The 14,518-nt window shown below is 43.4% G+C and overlaps 4 protein-coding genes across 4 annotated transcripts; all 4 read right to left on the bottom strand.

Moving 5' to 3' along the window:
• Nucleotides 1-3,738: 3,738 nt before the first annotated feature.
• Nucleotides 3,739-4,606, bottom strand: BYT42DRAFT_213372 (uncharacterized protein). The gene is made up of 4 exons (XM_051562562.1): nt 4,601-4,606; nt 4,268-4,524; nt 4,064-4,206; nt 3,739-4,007 (listed from the first exon to the last, which is right to left on the bottom strand). Exons 2-4 carry the CDS (start codon nt 4,467-4,469, stop codon nt 3,918-3,920), a joined length of 435 nt encoding a protein of 144 aa, XP_051418087.1. The 5' UTR covers nt 4,470-4,524; nt 4,601-4,606; the 3' UTR covers nt 3,739-3,917.
• A 2,897-nt stretch (nt 4,607-7,503) lies between these two features.
• On the bottom strand, nt 7,504-9,344 carry BYT42DRAFT_590681 (dehydrogenase E1 component-domain-containing protein). The gene is made up of 2 exons (XM_051570505.1): nt 8,787-9,344; nt 7,504-8,500 (listed from the first exon to the last, which is right to left on the bottom strand). The coding sequence occupies exons 1-2, from the start codon at nt 9,018-9,020 to the stop codon at nt 7,622-7,624; spliced, it is 1,113 nt and encodes a 370-aa protein (XP_051418086.1). The 5' UTR covers nt 9,021-9,344; the 3' UTR covers nt 7,504-7,621.
• Nucleotides 9,345-9,709: 365 nt separating this feature from the next.
• Nucleotides 9,710-11,513, bottom strand: BYT42DRAFT_506352 (uncharacterized protein; the record flags this gene model as incomplete). The annotated part of the gene is made up of 2 exons (XM_051565088.1): nt 9,710-11,058; nt 11,114-11,513. The coding sequence occupies 2 exons, from the start codon at nt 11,511-11,513 to the stop codon at nt 9,710-9,712; spliced, it is 1,749 nt and encodes a 582-aa protein (XP_051418085.1).
• Nucleotides 11,514-13,036: 1,523 nt separating this feature from the next.
• On the bottom strand, nt 13,037-14,401 carry BYT42DRAFT_506356 (PQ loop repeat-domain-containing protein; the record flags this gene model as incomplete). Its single annotated transcript, XM_051565089.1, has 5 exons — nt 13,037-13,409; nt 13,542-13,851; nt 13,917-13,990; nt 14,162-14,256; nt 14,348-14,401. 5 exons carry the CDS (start codon nt 14,399-14,401, stop codon nt 13,037-13,039), a joined length of 906 nt encoding a protein of 301 aa, XP_051418084.1.
• Nucleotides 14,402-14,518: the final 117 nt, after the last annotated feature.

Genomic DNA, 14,518 nt, shown 5'->3' with positions numbered 1-14,518 from the left:
GAGCAATCGCATTTATAGTGAGCGATACTCTGGATAACTCCGTTGATGCTCTTCCTAGATTTTCTAGGTTATACGAATGCAAGTCACTGCTCGCTCTCTCTTTTCCTCGTCCCAAATTTTTTTATCGTGCTTTTCGTCTTGAAGTCCTTCACATTGGCGAATACTACAAGGAACGAAACCTTGGCCTTCGCTCGGCTGCCGAAAAGCAGTATACAAGGATTTAATCAACGCCATTGTGGACAGAGGAGCACTCGTCGAGGAATGGAAGCTTGATCATCTGGACCAAAAAGATAAAGACTGTCCATAACTGCCAAGAGAAAGATCTCAGTTCCACCGGATGTATTGTAAGCTACCAAATCGCAACTGTATTGAATCTTTGACGCTCATTCTGTTTTAGGTCATTGATTTTGATACTTCTCTTTCTGCTGCACAAAGAACACGGCGATGGCCCGTTATTCCAGCTGCACCTCAACCCGATGTGCTTAAAGACATCAAAATCGATGAATGCAGCCCTGATTTGGAGATCATAGAAGCTGCTAGAGCTGTTAGCAAGGTATCCATCAATGCTTCATGAAAGTTGAGGGAAGTCGTTGACTGTTTAGTAGGCTACCGAGACCAAGGAGAACATGCGACTAACAATGTTACCTTTCGTGCACAATTTCCTCGATAAGCCGCCGCCATTGGAACCTTTTGACGACTGTCTATTCATGTTGTATGACTCAATTTCGTTCAGCTTAGCCACGATCACAGCAGATAATGGGTTTGTACCACATCGCTGTCTCGGAAGAGGGCGCAGGATCCCAATGGTTGTCAAGCACCCTCAACTCTCCACCGAGTTTAAACTCGAGTTATGCGGCATCACAAGTAATGTACGCCGCCCGTCATATTGCATCATTCGCCGCCGATCCCACAAGAATGAACAACTATGGGGGAAATTACCACTCATCAGAACAAGAGAAGTAGGAATTTTGCTGAATTTGCGTCGCTGCCATATCTATGAGTGCTTTTTCCTCCGAATGAAGACTTCGAATTTTAGTATAAGGAAAATTGGAATGAAGAACCCGGCTTTTTGATCATTTGTTTACCTGCGGCAGTCCAACTCGTTCGTGAAAGAGGCGAAGATCTGGCAGACACTATGTGGATTGGCCCCAAACCCGACGCAATGATATCAAGGAATAACATGGGAATGGATTGCCGTCAAGTTTAGGAAGCCAAATAAAAAATGCTCGGCATATATAACGACTTAACAAAACTTGCCAACGAGTTAAAGTACATGTAAAATGTTTTGACCCATAACGGACGGGCTAAAAATGTATACGTTGTAGGCATTTCTACTTGAAAGCATTTAAACATTGATCCTATATACGTCTTGGTCTCACTCGTAACAAGCCGTACACCCGCTGTGCAATGGATGCCACCTGCTACTGGATGCCGCACTCTTACATTGAGCGACATTCGTCAGACAAAAGCCTAACGCAATACGGCATAACCTGGGCGAGACTCTTGATGGAACTTTGGTATATTAATGTCAATACTCTGGCATACCATGAAACACTTTTAATGAACAAAGCAGCACTTATTGACCCCCTCCGTTCTGTCCCGCCCAAGGTTATGATAGATCTACAAAGATGTGTGGGAATGTTGGGTATTTAAAAAAAATGAGTTAGTAAGCTCTTTGGTTGATTCAAATTTCGTTGAGATATTTTACCTTTGATGTTTGATGCAGCAGATACCGAGGGCTTCCCGACCGAAATAAAGAAAGGATACAAATATAAAAAAAAAAGTAAATACAATAGGTGCGTCTGTAAAAACCCCCTAAAAACCCTGTGGGAAAAAAAAGGAGGAAAAGACTGCAAGAAGACTATTCACTAAAATACAAAATACATACTACAACTACAAAATAAAATGGTCGGGAAGAAATATCGAAGACGATACCACGGGCAGCAATCCATATGAGAGGAACCTGGGGAGGACGCGTCAGCGTTTCCCAATGAAAAAGAGAGTCACACCACCGACGATGCCTTTCACGACAAAAACCGGTTTGGCCACATTTGAGCGCGAACAAAGTAGAAAGATTTGGAGGGATGGATGACTTGCCAAGCGAAAAGAAAACCGGAGAGAAAACCAAAAGCTAAAGAAGGGGTAGAGAAAAAAGAACGTGAGTTTTTTCTTGTCGAAAAACGAATAGTCACATCACACAAAAGGTACCTTTTTGATAATACTCGACTTGACCGGTTACAGATAGACGCCGGATACACCATAGTCTGGATAATGGATGATGGATGTGGATGCGGGTGAGGATGCAATGATAGTGAGGGCTTTTCAGGTAAACGGAAAGAGGGAGAAAACCAAAGGAAAAAGAAAAAATTGAAGACAAAATGAATGAGTTCCCATGGATGAAACAATAGTCACTCTGCCAATGCAAGAATGATGATCAGGTCAACCACATGGGCCAAAAAGTGGAACATTTGCGGTTGGTTTACCTTTAAATCAAACATTGTGCCGAAATAAAATATGTATACGGACCACACGTAAGCTTCTTCTTCGATGCGGAAAAGAAAATTGCTTGCAGAAACAGTTAAGCGGCGGAATATTTTTGGGGCGGTGGTGTCACCTTGAGCAGGGCCAAGATATTGATGTGGTCAGAAGTGCCGGTAATTTCGAGCTGGAGGCCAGATATCGATAGTTTTCCCGAGTAAAAATAAAAGAAAATAAAACTTGCGTCAGTAAAAATCTCACAAAAAACCCTGTGGCGAAAAAAAGAGGGAAGACTGCGAAAAGAATACTTACATGAAAGACGATATCAAGAGTAGGAATCCAAATGAGGGCAACATGAGGAGGACGCGTCAGCGTTTCCCGATGAGAAAGAGAGCCACACCACCGACGATGCCTTTGACGACAAAAACCGGATTGGCCACAATCTGGTGCCCGAACAAAGTAGAAAGATTTTGGAGGGATGGATGGCTTGAATGGCTTGCCAGGCAAAAGAAAACCGGAGAGAAAACCAAAAGCTAAAGACAGAATAGAGAAAAAGGACAGGTAAATTTTTTCTTGTCGAAAAACGGATAGTCGTATCACACAAAAGGTACCTTTTTTCATAATAATCGAATCGACCGGATCAGATACACGCCATAGTCTGGATGATGGATGATGGATGCAATGATAGTGAGGGATTTCCAGGCAAACAGAAGAGATGCAAAACTAAAGAAGAAGAAAAAATTCGGACAAAAATATGTGATTTTCCATGGATGAAACAATAGTCACCTCACTGATGCATGAATGATGAGCTACACAGATCGAAGCATATCTGCTCCATGTATCATTCGATTACTGAAGAGAATGAAAGGGCATATACAGTATAACTGAAAGATAACCCAAATTAAATGATGCTACAAAACACCAGATCGTCGTATCGTCAATCACCTTTCTTCAAAAAAGAGCTCCACTCACATTTTATGTGAACGGCGACGATGCTCTGTTTGACCACAACTGGCGCAAACGGCATCTTGCTGCTGATTGTTTCGCCTATTATCGTGAAAGTGGGCAGCGAGGCATGGTTGAAAGATGAAAAAAAGGTTTAACAGGTCTTGATAACATAGTGTAGATCATGTGATTTACAAAATCGCTAATTTTTCAAAGATTTTAATTATATAGATAAAATAAAAATGTAGGTGTCAAATACGGAGGTATGGACCTAAGCCACAACGGGGTATATCGCTACAGTATTTGCAACCAAGCGATGAAAGTAAAGCTACCACTGTCCATTCACTGTAAACGTAATCAAAGGAACTGACAACAATAATTCATACAGTATGATTGGTAGTTCTTCCACAGGTAACTTTCAGTAATACTTTACTTTTTCTGATTTCTTGGAAAATAGAACTAGCGAAATAGGTGATTGATCCGACTTTCGTAAGCTATACACTGATGTCGATTGGTGGAAAGAATGATGGTCGACGCCAAGACAGTGGCTGCTTTGCATGATGATTCGGGGTGATTATCAGGTTCTATTTCCTTGGTAAATCGTCGTTTCTCTGAAATAAAAGACGATGGATTCAATTACCTTCAGTTGCGCCATATTTTCGAAAACCTTGATCGCAGGAAAGAAATCCAATCCATTGATCATGAGATTGGCGGAAGACAATTCGATCAGTCGATAGACCCCGTTGTAAATCAGGTCCAGCTTGTAGGTGGTACATCTGAAGCCTATATTTTTTTATTAACGAAGATAACCGAAAAGCGGTTGTTACACGCATTATTAACATACCTTGAAGAAGAATTCCCACGACATAGACGTTTTCGGATGGATCATTCCGAACCATGGAACCAAGCATGAATTTCAATTCGTTGCCGAGCTTGACCAGGTCGGTATGGACCCCAACGGACGTGCTATGTGGCCCCTTAAACTCGCCGGCAAGGCGCTCCGTACCATCTTTTTTTACAACGATATCCGGCATAGGAGCAACCATCGAAGGTTTCACCAGGGTATCTGCCGCTTTTGCTGCAACTGACAAGACCGTCGGGCTAAAAAGAGCAAACAACCAAAATAAAATAAAAATCAACAAGCTATCCGTCATCTTCAATTAATTTTTTTACTTACCCAGAGATTCTGAAACTTTCCTTACGTCAGAACAAGGCCCTCATGTACGGCATATGCGCGCATTCGACGAACTGGCTTTCTTCGAGAGATTCTAGATGATGATTCTCTTCGTAATTATCGACTCTACAAATGAAGTCAGTCAAAGACTCAGAAAAAATCATCAAGAAATAGTTGCGTACAAAATCTCTAAACAGCTTCTGAAATATTTCAGCGATGCATTGTCCACGAATTGTGTTGATAAGGTCACCATCATTTGCTCAACGTCTTCGTTTCTCTGGCTCGCCTAGTAAGCGGTCAAAATACTTCCTCGACATTTTTGGTCAATGTGACAGTTACCTTGCGGATTGATCTGATAGCTTCTATGGCCTCCAGAGGTAATTCAAAAGAGCCCTCATCGATATTAATGTCGTTGTCCACCGCAGGTTGGGCAGAAAGGGGGATGATTGGCCATACGCCATGTTTTTTGTGGAGCGAGAAATAAAATATGTAATTCAATGACCTAAAAATAAGCGTCAAGAGTTACCATACAAGTGCGCCAATGATGACTTACAATATGTCCGCAGGGTCTGATAAGTCTCTGTCTTGGCATTTAACAACGGCCTGGTTGTGATGCTCGTGGAGGATATCTGGAATGTTGGTGTCACCGATGATCCACTATGTTAACATAAATTAATCATTAGAAGAGCACTTGCAGCTGTTCATTAGAGGCTTACCTGGTCAGCTGCTAGGCCATGATTTGTTTCCTCGTATGGAATTCCCGGACCGGGAAGCCAGAAGAAATGCCGGCTGGGAATCCGTAGTCTTTCAACGATATTTTCGTTTTCATCTCCATCGGCGTCTTCGTTGTTCTCTTCCTCTTCCCTTAAGCAATCATCAAGGCCCTTCTATGTAGCTTTGTTATTATGTACGCAGCGATTAACCTGTCCGAATCTTACCAGCTCCTTCTGTGCGGATCTTCTCAATTTTGTTAATTCGGCTTGTTCTGCAGTTCGTTTTACTATAAATAATAATTTCAATTAGTGGAACTTTCTAGAGGCTTATTTTTCATCCATACACGAGGCTTTGGTCATTATGTTCTCCCCAACTTCCGCCATAGAATATGATGTTTGACACGCTAGGCGAGTCTGCTGCGCAACTTTTAACTCTTTTGGGTGACGTCCCTTCAATTGACACCAGTAACGTTCAGCTTCCGCCGAGCGGCAAATCTATGCTGTGGTTAGAATACCGGTGGTGAAGTTGCCGGCGATGCAACGAAATGCCGACCTTGAAGTTTTCATCCTTTATTGTATTGGCCCAGGCGACGATTTGTGCTTTTGTCCCCAGTTGTTTTTCCGCTATCGACTCGATCAACTGTTTGAAGTGTCGTTCTCCGACTTCCCGATTTTCAATGCTTAATTCTTCGTAATACTTCCCGATATCGAAATTTCTGTATTTTTCCTTAATGAACGAAAGCTTAGTAAAACAGGCGGCGGGGAAAAGGACAGAGTGATTGTGATATAGATGGGTAGAGACGTTGAGTACGGTGAGACTGTTGTTTATTCTCGAAAGAGATGATCTCTTTAGTATCTAGTATCCAAGGATAATAACTGGTATCGGGATTTAAATGTACAAATAGTGTGTTAACTACTCTAGTGTCTCTTATCTGCTTAAACCGAGGTAATTCTTATGTAGTGGCATATGAGCCCTATCTATACAACAGTGATCAGTAGCTTTTCACGCTTCATAATTTATGCTCGAACGCATGCCTCCTTATGATTGGCTGATCTGCCTGATGATGTACGTCACTTATTCATGTGATTTATTCTATCGTGAAGGGTTCTGTTCGTCCCACCTGAAGTCTGTAGACAACGTGAATGCGTTATCTTGGAATATAGAGTAAGCCCAACCGTAATCACTCCTGTTGTGCGCTCTTCTAGCGAGATATTTCACTATACATGCGAAGAGAGCTGGTCCATAGTCACTTAAAGTCCCAGTACGTATAATTATAGAATTTTCAAATGCTAGTTACACTTCTTATAGTCTGCTGAATACACATCAAGCCTGAAGTAGATCCGTGGTGTTGAGTTCTTCGGCTTGAACCAAGTATCATGTTCTGGAGCGTAGCTTATCCATTGTAGGATTTATTCACGTTGATCTGGAGTACCACGGTGGTCAATTGTTGCCTGTAGTTCTTCGAGTTCACCTCTTGGGAACGATTTTATCTTGAGAAATAAGCTTGAGTTCGGATCTATCATGAGGACGCCTGTTTTATCTTGGCGACGTAAGATCCTCCTTGTGTGCGACGTAAGACTGTGTATGGACCTTCATAAGCAGGTGCTAATTTATGTATGCGAGTTGGAATTTGACCATTATATGACCACCTTCGGGTTGTCAATGAGAACATGTTATCATCGAATTTTGTTTTTGCGCATTAATGTATATTTCAGCAGGTTCCACGAGAGCCGAGAATACAACATCAGCCCTATATTCTTTGTTCGCCCATTGAGTTGATCATTTGACATAGATTTGCTGGGAGTGGAAGAAGCTTTGTGATAATGCTGAAATATACTAATTTTGCAAATATGGGAGAGAAAGGTGATGAGTCGAAGGAAGACGCGAAGACGCAGACCATGGTCGAAATCAAGATCAATGGGCTCCTCAGACGTAACAATAACGAATGGACAAAAGCGGCCATCGTCTAACCTCATTTTCTCAGGAAGAGGGTAAAATTCACACAAGCTCTCCTAAAGTTTTCCTTAAGAGCTCATTCGCGCTCGAATCTGATTTCGTTTACGGAACAGGGTTCGATAGCCTCCGGACTTGATTTCATGACGCTCTCCCGCCGAAGTTACGAATATCAACGTTGCCATGTCCCTCTTCACAGACCCATTTCCATAATAAAACTCACACTAAGAAATTGTCCGTTTTTTTTTTTTTTCATGATAGGAATATATTGAAATTCAAGAAAGCGACAAGGCGTTTACAAGGATGGAAAATGTGTTTGTACATGTATACTGTATATTAGACTTTTTTTTTCATTGCTTAATAATGATAGATTTCGTTGGGTTCACGGCCACGGATGGTTGCGGGTTCAGTGCCGGGTTGGTAGATGTCGGTAAAGAATTCCTTGACATCAGGTTCGGGAGAAGCTTCAGCTTCCTTCAAAGCAGCATCAACAACCTTGCGAGCCTCCTTATCAATAGCCTTGAGTTCGGCTTCGCTGGAAACGCCGTGTTCGATGAGGACATGCTTCATACCAGTAATAGGGTCGGAGGTCGAACGCATATGCTGAATTTCCTCACGGGTACGGTAGGTGGTGCCGGGATCGGACATGGAGTGACCACCGTAACGGTAGGTAGCCAATTCCATTACCAAGGGACCCTTGCCAGAGGTGGTCCATTCCTTAGCCCATTGACAGGCTTTGAGAACAGCGAGAGAGTCCATACCGTTGACCTTGATACCGGGAATGTAATCACCACGCTTGAAGTATTCGGTGGAGGCACTGGAGCGCTTATCAGCGGTACCCATACCATATTTGTTGTTCTCACAGACGAAGACGCAAGGAAGATCCCAGAGCTTGGCCATGTTGAAAGCTTCGAATACCTGACCCTGGTTAGCAGCGCCGTCACCGTAGAGAGCGAAAGTGACGGAGGGGATACCCAAGTACTTCTGGGTGAAGGCAACACCAGCACCCAAAGGAACCTGAGCACCGACGATACCGTTACCGCCATAGAAAGAGGGAGAGAACATGTGCATAGATCCACCTTTTCCCTTCGAGATACCTGCTTCACGACCCATCAATTCGGCAAGAATGCTCTTGATGGAACCGCCACGAACGTAGGTGAAACCGTGGCATCGGTAAGCGGTGATAACGTGATCGTCGTGGGTGATGGCAGCTTCCATACCGACAGAAACAGCTTCCTATAAACCATGCAAAACAAACCATCAGAATACACATTCAATAAATGGATAGATATAAAAAATAAGAATGATGACAATGGTCGATCATCATTGAATTATTATGAAAAAATCTTGAAGAGCGGAGCAAACGTGATAAAACAGGTTGGGGTCGGAGGAATCGGGACGAATGGCGGAGGATGAGGAAGAAATTTGTGACAATTATTTTTTTCGCCACCTTTGCCCGCGTTTACCCGCAATCAAAAAAAAAAAAAAAAAAACATAAAATAATAATGAAATAAATACATACCTGACCATTGCACAAATGGCAGAAACCACGGATCTTCTTGGCCTTATAGAGGGCATCAGCGGCCATTTCCATACGTCTCATGGTGGTCATCTTGGTGTACATATCCAACAACTCTTCCTTGGAGATTTCAACTTCAAGGCTGGGCTTCTCAGCGTTATACATTTCGAAGGAGTTCTCGGGAAGAGTGATTTTGATCTTTTCCGAGTCAGTGTTGCCAGTGCTAGGCATAGCCATCCATGAAGGGGCGGTTGTAGACAGCGAGCGCTAACAAAGGGGGAAAATAAAACGAACAGTGTGAGATGATTTAGTGTCGTGCCAAGCAGTAGAGAAAAGAGAGGGATGCTTACAACAGCATGGAAAGGCTTGGGAGCCTTTACAGTGTTGGCCAACAAACGAGAAGCAGCCAAACGAAGCATAATTGAGAAGGATAAAGAAAAAGGGAAAAAAAGAGGAAAGCCGGCGAGAAAAGGAAGAAAAAAGATGAGAGGGGGACGAAAAAAATTTTTGGGTCTGACCTCATCGCCCCCGAAGAAACCCAAACAAACACTGGGGTGGAAGCTCCGGCTGCTAAACTCGCTGTCCAACCAGAATTCGAAGTTTTTTAGACCATTTTTGAAAAATTAAAATTCCGTTTTAGCAAGGTCCGCCAAAAATAACTTGCAGTTAGTCTCATAGAAAAAAGCTATATTTTGCAACTCGGCTACTTTATTCGTGCAACTGGCTTCCGGATTATGTGCAAGACCAAAAAAAAAAAGGGGGGTGGGAAAGCTTAAATGTGGGGAAGCAAATTTTGAACGGTCAGATTACAATTACAAAACGAATAGAAGAATTTCAATAATATAAAACATGTAGAACAATTTACATCTTACTAACATACAGGATTGTTAGTTGGCTCGTTTACATGGCGGACCATGTTGACGACATCAATTGGCAGAATATACAGAATAGAACAATCGATTTAGGCTGTCAATATCTTGATGGATGTCCTGCAGCTCCTCGTCAAGAAAAGTACGCACTTCTTCCTGGCCACCGCCGGACATTCGACTGACATCAATGGGTTGGGGTAAATCATCCTCCTGTGACCACAGTACTGGTTCATCCTCAAGAGCAGCCTCCTTTCCAGTCGGTGGTGTCAAATAGATGGTGGTATATGCAATCGGTTGCATTGCTTCCTTTGTTTTCGGTCCCTCTTTAGGCTTCTTCGTACTGGGTAACATCGCCAAAGCTGACATTGCTTCTCTTTCCTCGTCGGATTTCGGGAAAGGACACAGCAAATCCTGAGCATCAAAATGGCCAACATTACGCTCACATGCCGATACGCGTCGATGCCATGCCGCGGCAATGCGATCCAGTTCTGTGTGTGTCACTAAACGGCCCCAAAGGTCCAATACGGGCAAATCATTGAAGTAAGGCAAGCGGTGATCTGGCAACTGGGCGAGGATTGTGTCCCGCTGCATCAGCGGAACCTGAAAATGGCCAATGGTTTTTTGTCGACGCTCTTTTTTGACATGCGTACCGAATTCAAGATGGTTTGTTGAGAAGGATTCAAACTGTTGGAAATTCGGATAAAGCATAACATAGCTCCGCAGATACATCAGTTGAATAAAATACTTTTTCCACGACTTTTTCCATCGTTCAGACCGTGTATCGGGGACCGTGATGTTCAATAAGCGATCTTGTTGCATGTCTTCCAGTCGAACCGTCAAATAATGATGGAACTCACGCCAATGTTCCGGAAAATAAACAGCACCCCAGCTACAAGGCACCTGAGATAAATAGGGCATCCTCGATGGATAATAATCCTGTAGAGCTTGACGAGGATGAAATGGACGTCGTCCCTGAGGCCACAATTCAAGATTGCGGGGGGAGTACAAGGATACACCATACATTAGCCGGCTCGCTTCGGCATCTCCGCTGTATCGGTATTGTAAAACACTGTATTTTGCCCACGCATAAAATAAAGGAGACACTTCAATATCGTCTTCCAGTAAAACTGCGTAATCGTCATCGTGATCAGGATACCATGATTCGATAATAGCAGGCATTAAACCCCCTTTCCGGATCCGATGACGGACTATTTTCGAACCGTGGCGCCATTGAAAGCTATTGATCAGCATACGGGTGGCACGATCAGCAGACTGTTCCATATGCACCATCAGATCAACTTTATCACCAAGATAATAGGAACGACCGGTGGACTGTAAGAGACGGGACAATGAATGTGGTCGACGGTCCGTGATGACAACAAGCTTGATATTCATCTTGTGCCAATCTATGATTGCTTATTCAATTCACATTGCCGTTTGTTGTATCCAGCGTTTACTTACATTGCAAAGCGTCTAGGGATAAGTCGGCGATCCATAACGCGTGACGAATATCTTTCGACGGAAGTCCGATGGCAACAACCTGTTGATCATGGGCCATTACTTCCAAAGCACGAGTCAGTGGCCGATCGTCTTGCAGATAAATTAGGATACGCGGACGAAGGACCAGCATGAGACGGGACACCGAATCGATAACCGCTGCAGACATGGTAAGGTCATCTGTTGCTTGCAACTGCATGTCATGCACTATAGCACCACACTTCGTTTGGCGAAAAGTCTTCTCAAGCACGGTGCCACTCAATCCACGATTAACCCCTGTTACCATCACATGCACTGTCTGGTTGAAGCGGCATATGAGAGGATGCAAGGCGGAAGCTTGCTCGTGACCATCCACTATGAACATGACGGTGTCTTTATGCTCCACTCGTTGCCGAACGATTGTCTGACGCAGGTCAAGAACTGCGGGGCGCATACGGAAACCTAGCTGTTGTCGCCAACCTTTGCTTTCAGAAAACTGAGTGCGAATTTTGGTGCATTCGTGGTTCGCTTGGAGTGAAAAATCCGATCCTTGACCATCAGGAATGACGATAGTCGGAATATGAGCGTGCGCAAATAATGATTGGCTGATAAAATATGGCAACGGCAGTGCCTTTTCATCGTCAAAGACATTGATTGTCAGATGCGGTAACCAAGCTCTCTTCAATAACCAAGCACCATGGAGCATATCGACAGGTTGAGACAATTTTGGCAACATATCAAAGTCCTCTGGAAGACAAAGAATATGCGAAGCATTGTCATTGTTGAGGTTTGCAGGTAATAAAGTAGCATGCGTCCCGAGAAGTGCATCTTCATACTGCTTCGTCTGCATGAGCCGGTAAACATATTCCAAATAATGCGTTCCTGGCCGACTTCCTCCGTCCAATACCCAGACCCACGGTGTATGTACAGATTTAAGGATCGGAAGCCACCTCGCGTCGGCAACCGTTCCCTTGTTCGGCATGGACTGCAAAGGATCGACAAGGACGATTTTGATGTGTGCAGTTACCCCAATTTTGTCTCTGACCAAACTATGCAGTTTGGAGGTGCATACCACCCAAATAACTGAACTCGGTACAGTTTGCTCTAGTACTGCGTCCACTAATTGTAATCGAGATTGATCGGTAACATGGACAATGGTGGTAATTTCAGCGAGGGGTTCCTTCTGTGATTGCTGAATGAGCGATCTCAAAGCAGCACCATCATGGCCAGACGCGGTATACGTTTGTAATGAACGTGAAAAGGGTATATTCTTTCTTCGATCGGACTGAAAAGTCCAGCCATCTAAAAAAGAGTAAAACGTTTATGAGAATACAGATGACTTGGGAGAAAACGTCGGTCCTTACTAGATCGCCAGTCTCGGAATTGCGGCCATACATCTACCGGAGGACTGGAAGTAATATTCGAAGATGGTAATATATTGGAAGGCTCAACCGTATGAGTTGTTGACAGAAGTGGTTGCGGTGAGAAGGACCACAGAATAAACACCAGTGTGCATACTGTAACGGTGAACAGACGGACGAATCTCCTTGGGGATCGAATGCAGGTCATGAAGCTCCAAAACAAAACGTGAATTCCAATAACAAAGAAGATAAGCGGAAGGAAAAGGTCGAAAGGAAGGAAGGGGTTGAAGCAGGATGACAAAGGGTGAAATAATGATACCAACAGTCCACTTCAGGCGAAATCAGGGATAATTTTGCTTTTCGAAAGTTCAGGGAGACGGCAGCAACCCAAATAAGGATTGATTCGGAGTGACACAAATTCCATAATGGCACAAAGTACACACGAAACTCCGCTTCGTTTCTGACCCACTTGTTTAACTTTATCGAATTAAGCAGAGAAAACATAAAAGAAAATAAAAATATGTACAACTTAATAACTGGTAAGAGTCTATACAATAGCATGGGAACGCTGGATAGAATGCGTATGAGCTGGTTTACGACGATACCACATGTACTGAGCGAAAATTGTGGCGTCAAAGGTAAGTGTTCCGGCACTCCCAATTAAATAAGGTAAAGCTTCAAGCAGAGTACCCGGAGTGTTGTCGGGGGCTGTCAGAATGCTGGACGCGTAAGTGAAATTACCAAGTGCCGCAAAGACAAACAGGGACGGCGATAGACCTTCCACAGATTTTCGTCTCTTGTTTTTCAGAATTTGAGGAATGCGTGACATCAGGTACAGGCAAGTGCAAATCCAAGCCAGAACACGACCAATAATTAAAGGATCGTCGGCAAATACACTTTCTAAAGGCGAATCTTGATAACTGAGTGTCACTACGGATGCGGACGACGACTGGACGGTGGTCATTGAATCGACGTTCAAGAACTGGCAACCGAATAGCATCAGGCCCATCAAACCAATGGTCCTTGATGTCGAAGCGGATGATACTCGGGACAACTTTCGAGTTGCTTCAAGCGTATAGTACTTTGATAGTGAAGCTGATACAGAGTAGGGTAACAATTCATCATTGATTATCTGGTCCGACGACTGAATTAATAACGGGGTGCGCACGGAAGGATGCTGGAATGCTGACAGGATCGTTTCTTTGCTGGATTGTATGCGTTTGGAGGGCTTGCGTTTGAATTTGCTGTAATAGATCCATTGACACAGCAAACAGATATCAATACTGACGAAATAAACGCTGAGATAAAATTGGAAGGGTCGTTGATGCGTCAATATGCACCCTATCAAATTAGCCAGGTCGCCTAACAAACGATTGACATCAGTATCCAAGTGATAAGGTATTGATTCTCGACGGATCATTCCATACCGGCAAGCCAGATTGATAAGAATTTTAGACTGAGACTGTCTGCAGATCCGATTTTGTAATTTTCAACGACTTGACTAAAGAGAAAAAGTTCATTATCATGTGTTGATAGGCTTCCATTTTCTATCTTTTCCCCCTCAGGACTCTATTCCCCCCCCCCCTCTCCCCCATGCCTTTCCTATTTGTTGTTCTAATATCAAGATGCATATAAACAATACAAAAAATAAGATTGACCCCTCGTTACTTACGGAAGCTGGGCATTCAGCCAAAACAAGATTGAAAAATATCCGAGGGAGCGACTGACGGCATCTTGCGTACCATATACACACTCTCCAAACACATACTATGTTAGGTCAGGAAATTGAGCGTATGTGTAAGTAAAAGCTCATCATTTACATATGTGACCATCGTCATCATCAATGACGACGACTTACATAGATCCATTCGATATAGCCGCTACCGTATCTTGTGGGTATACATTGGCTCATTATACGCGGTCAGGGTTAGCGGAAAAGACACTGGAAAGCTTAGTTGAGAAAGAATTAAAATGGAGACATCCGTATTTAAATGTTCTTTATTTGCTTTATACAGATAAGAAAATTGCC

Source organism: Radiomyces spectabilis (assembly GCF_025331425.1).
Source record: "Radiomyces spectabilis strain NRRL 2753 chromosome Unknown BYT42scaffold_20, whole genome shotgun sequence".
In the NCBI taxonomy this organism is placed as follows: domain Eukaryota; kingdom Fungi; phylum Mucoromycota; class Mucoromycetes; order Mucorales; family Radiomycetaceae; genus Radiomyces; species Radiomyces spectabilis.
This window is presented reverse-complemented; position numbering and strand designations above follow the sequence as displayed.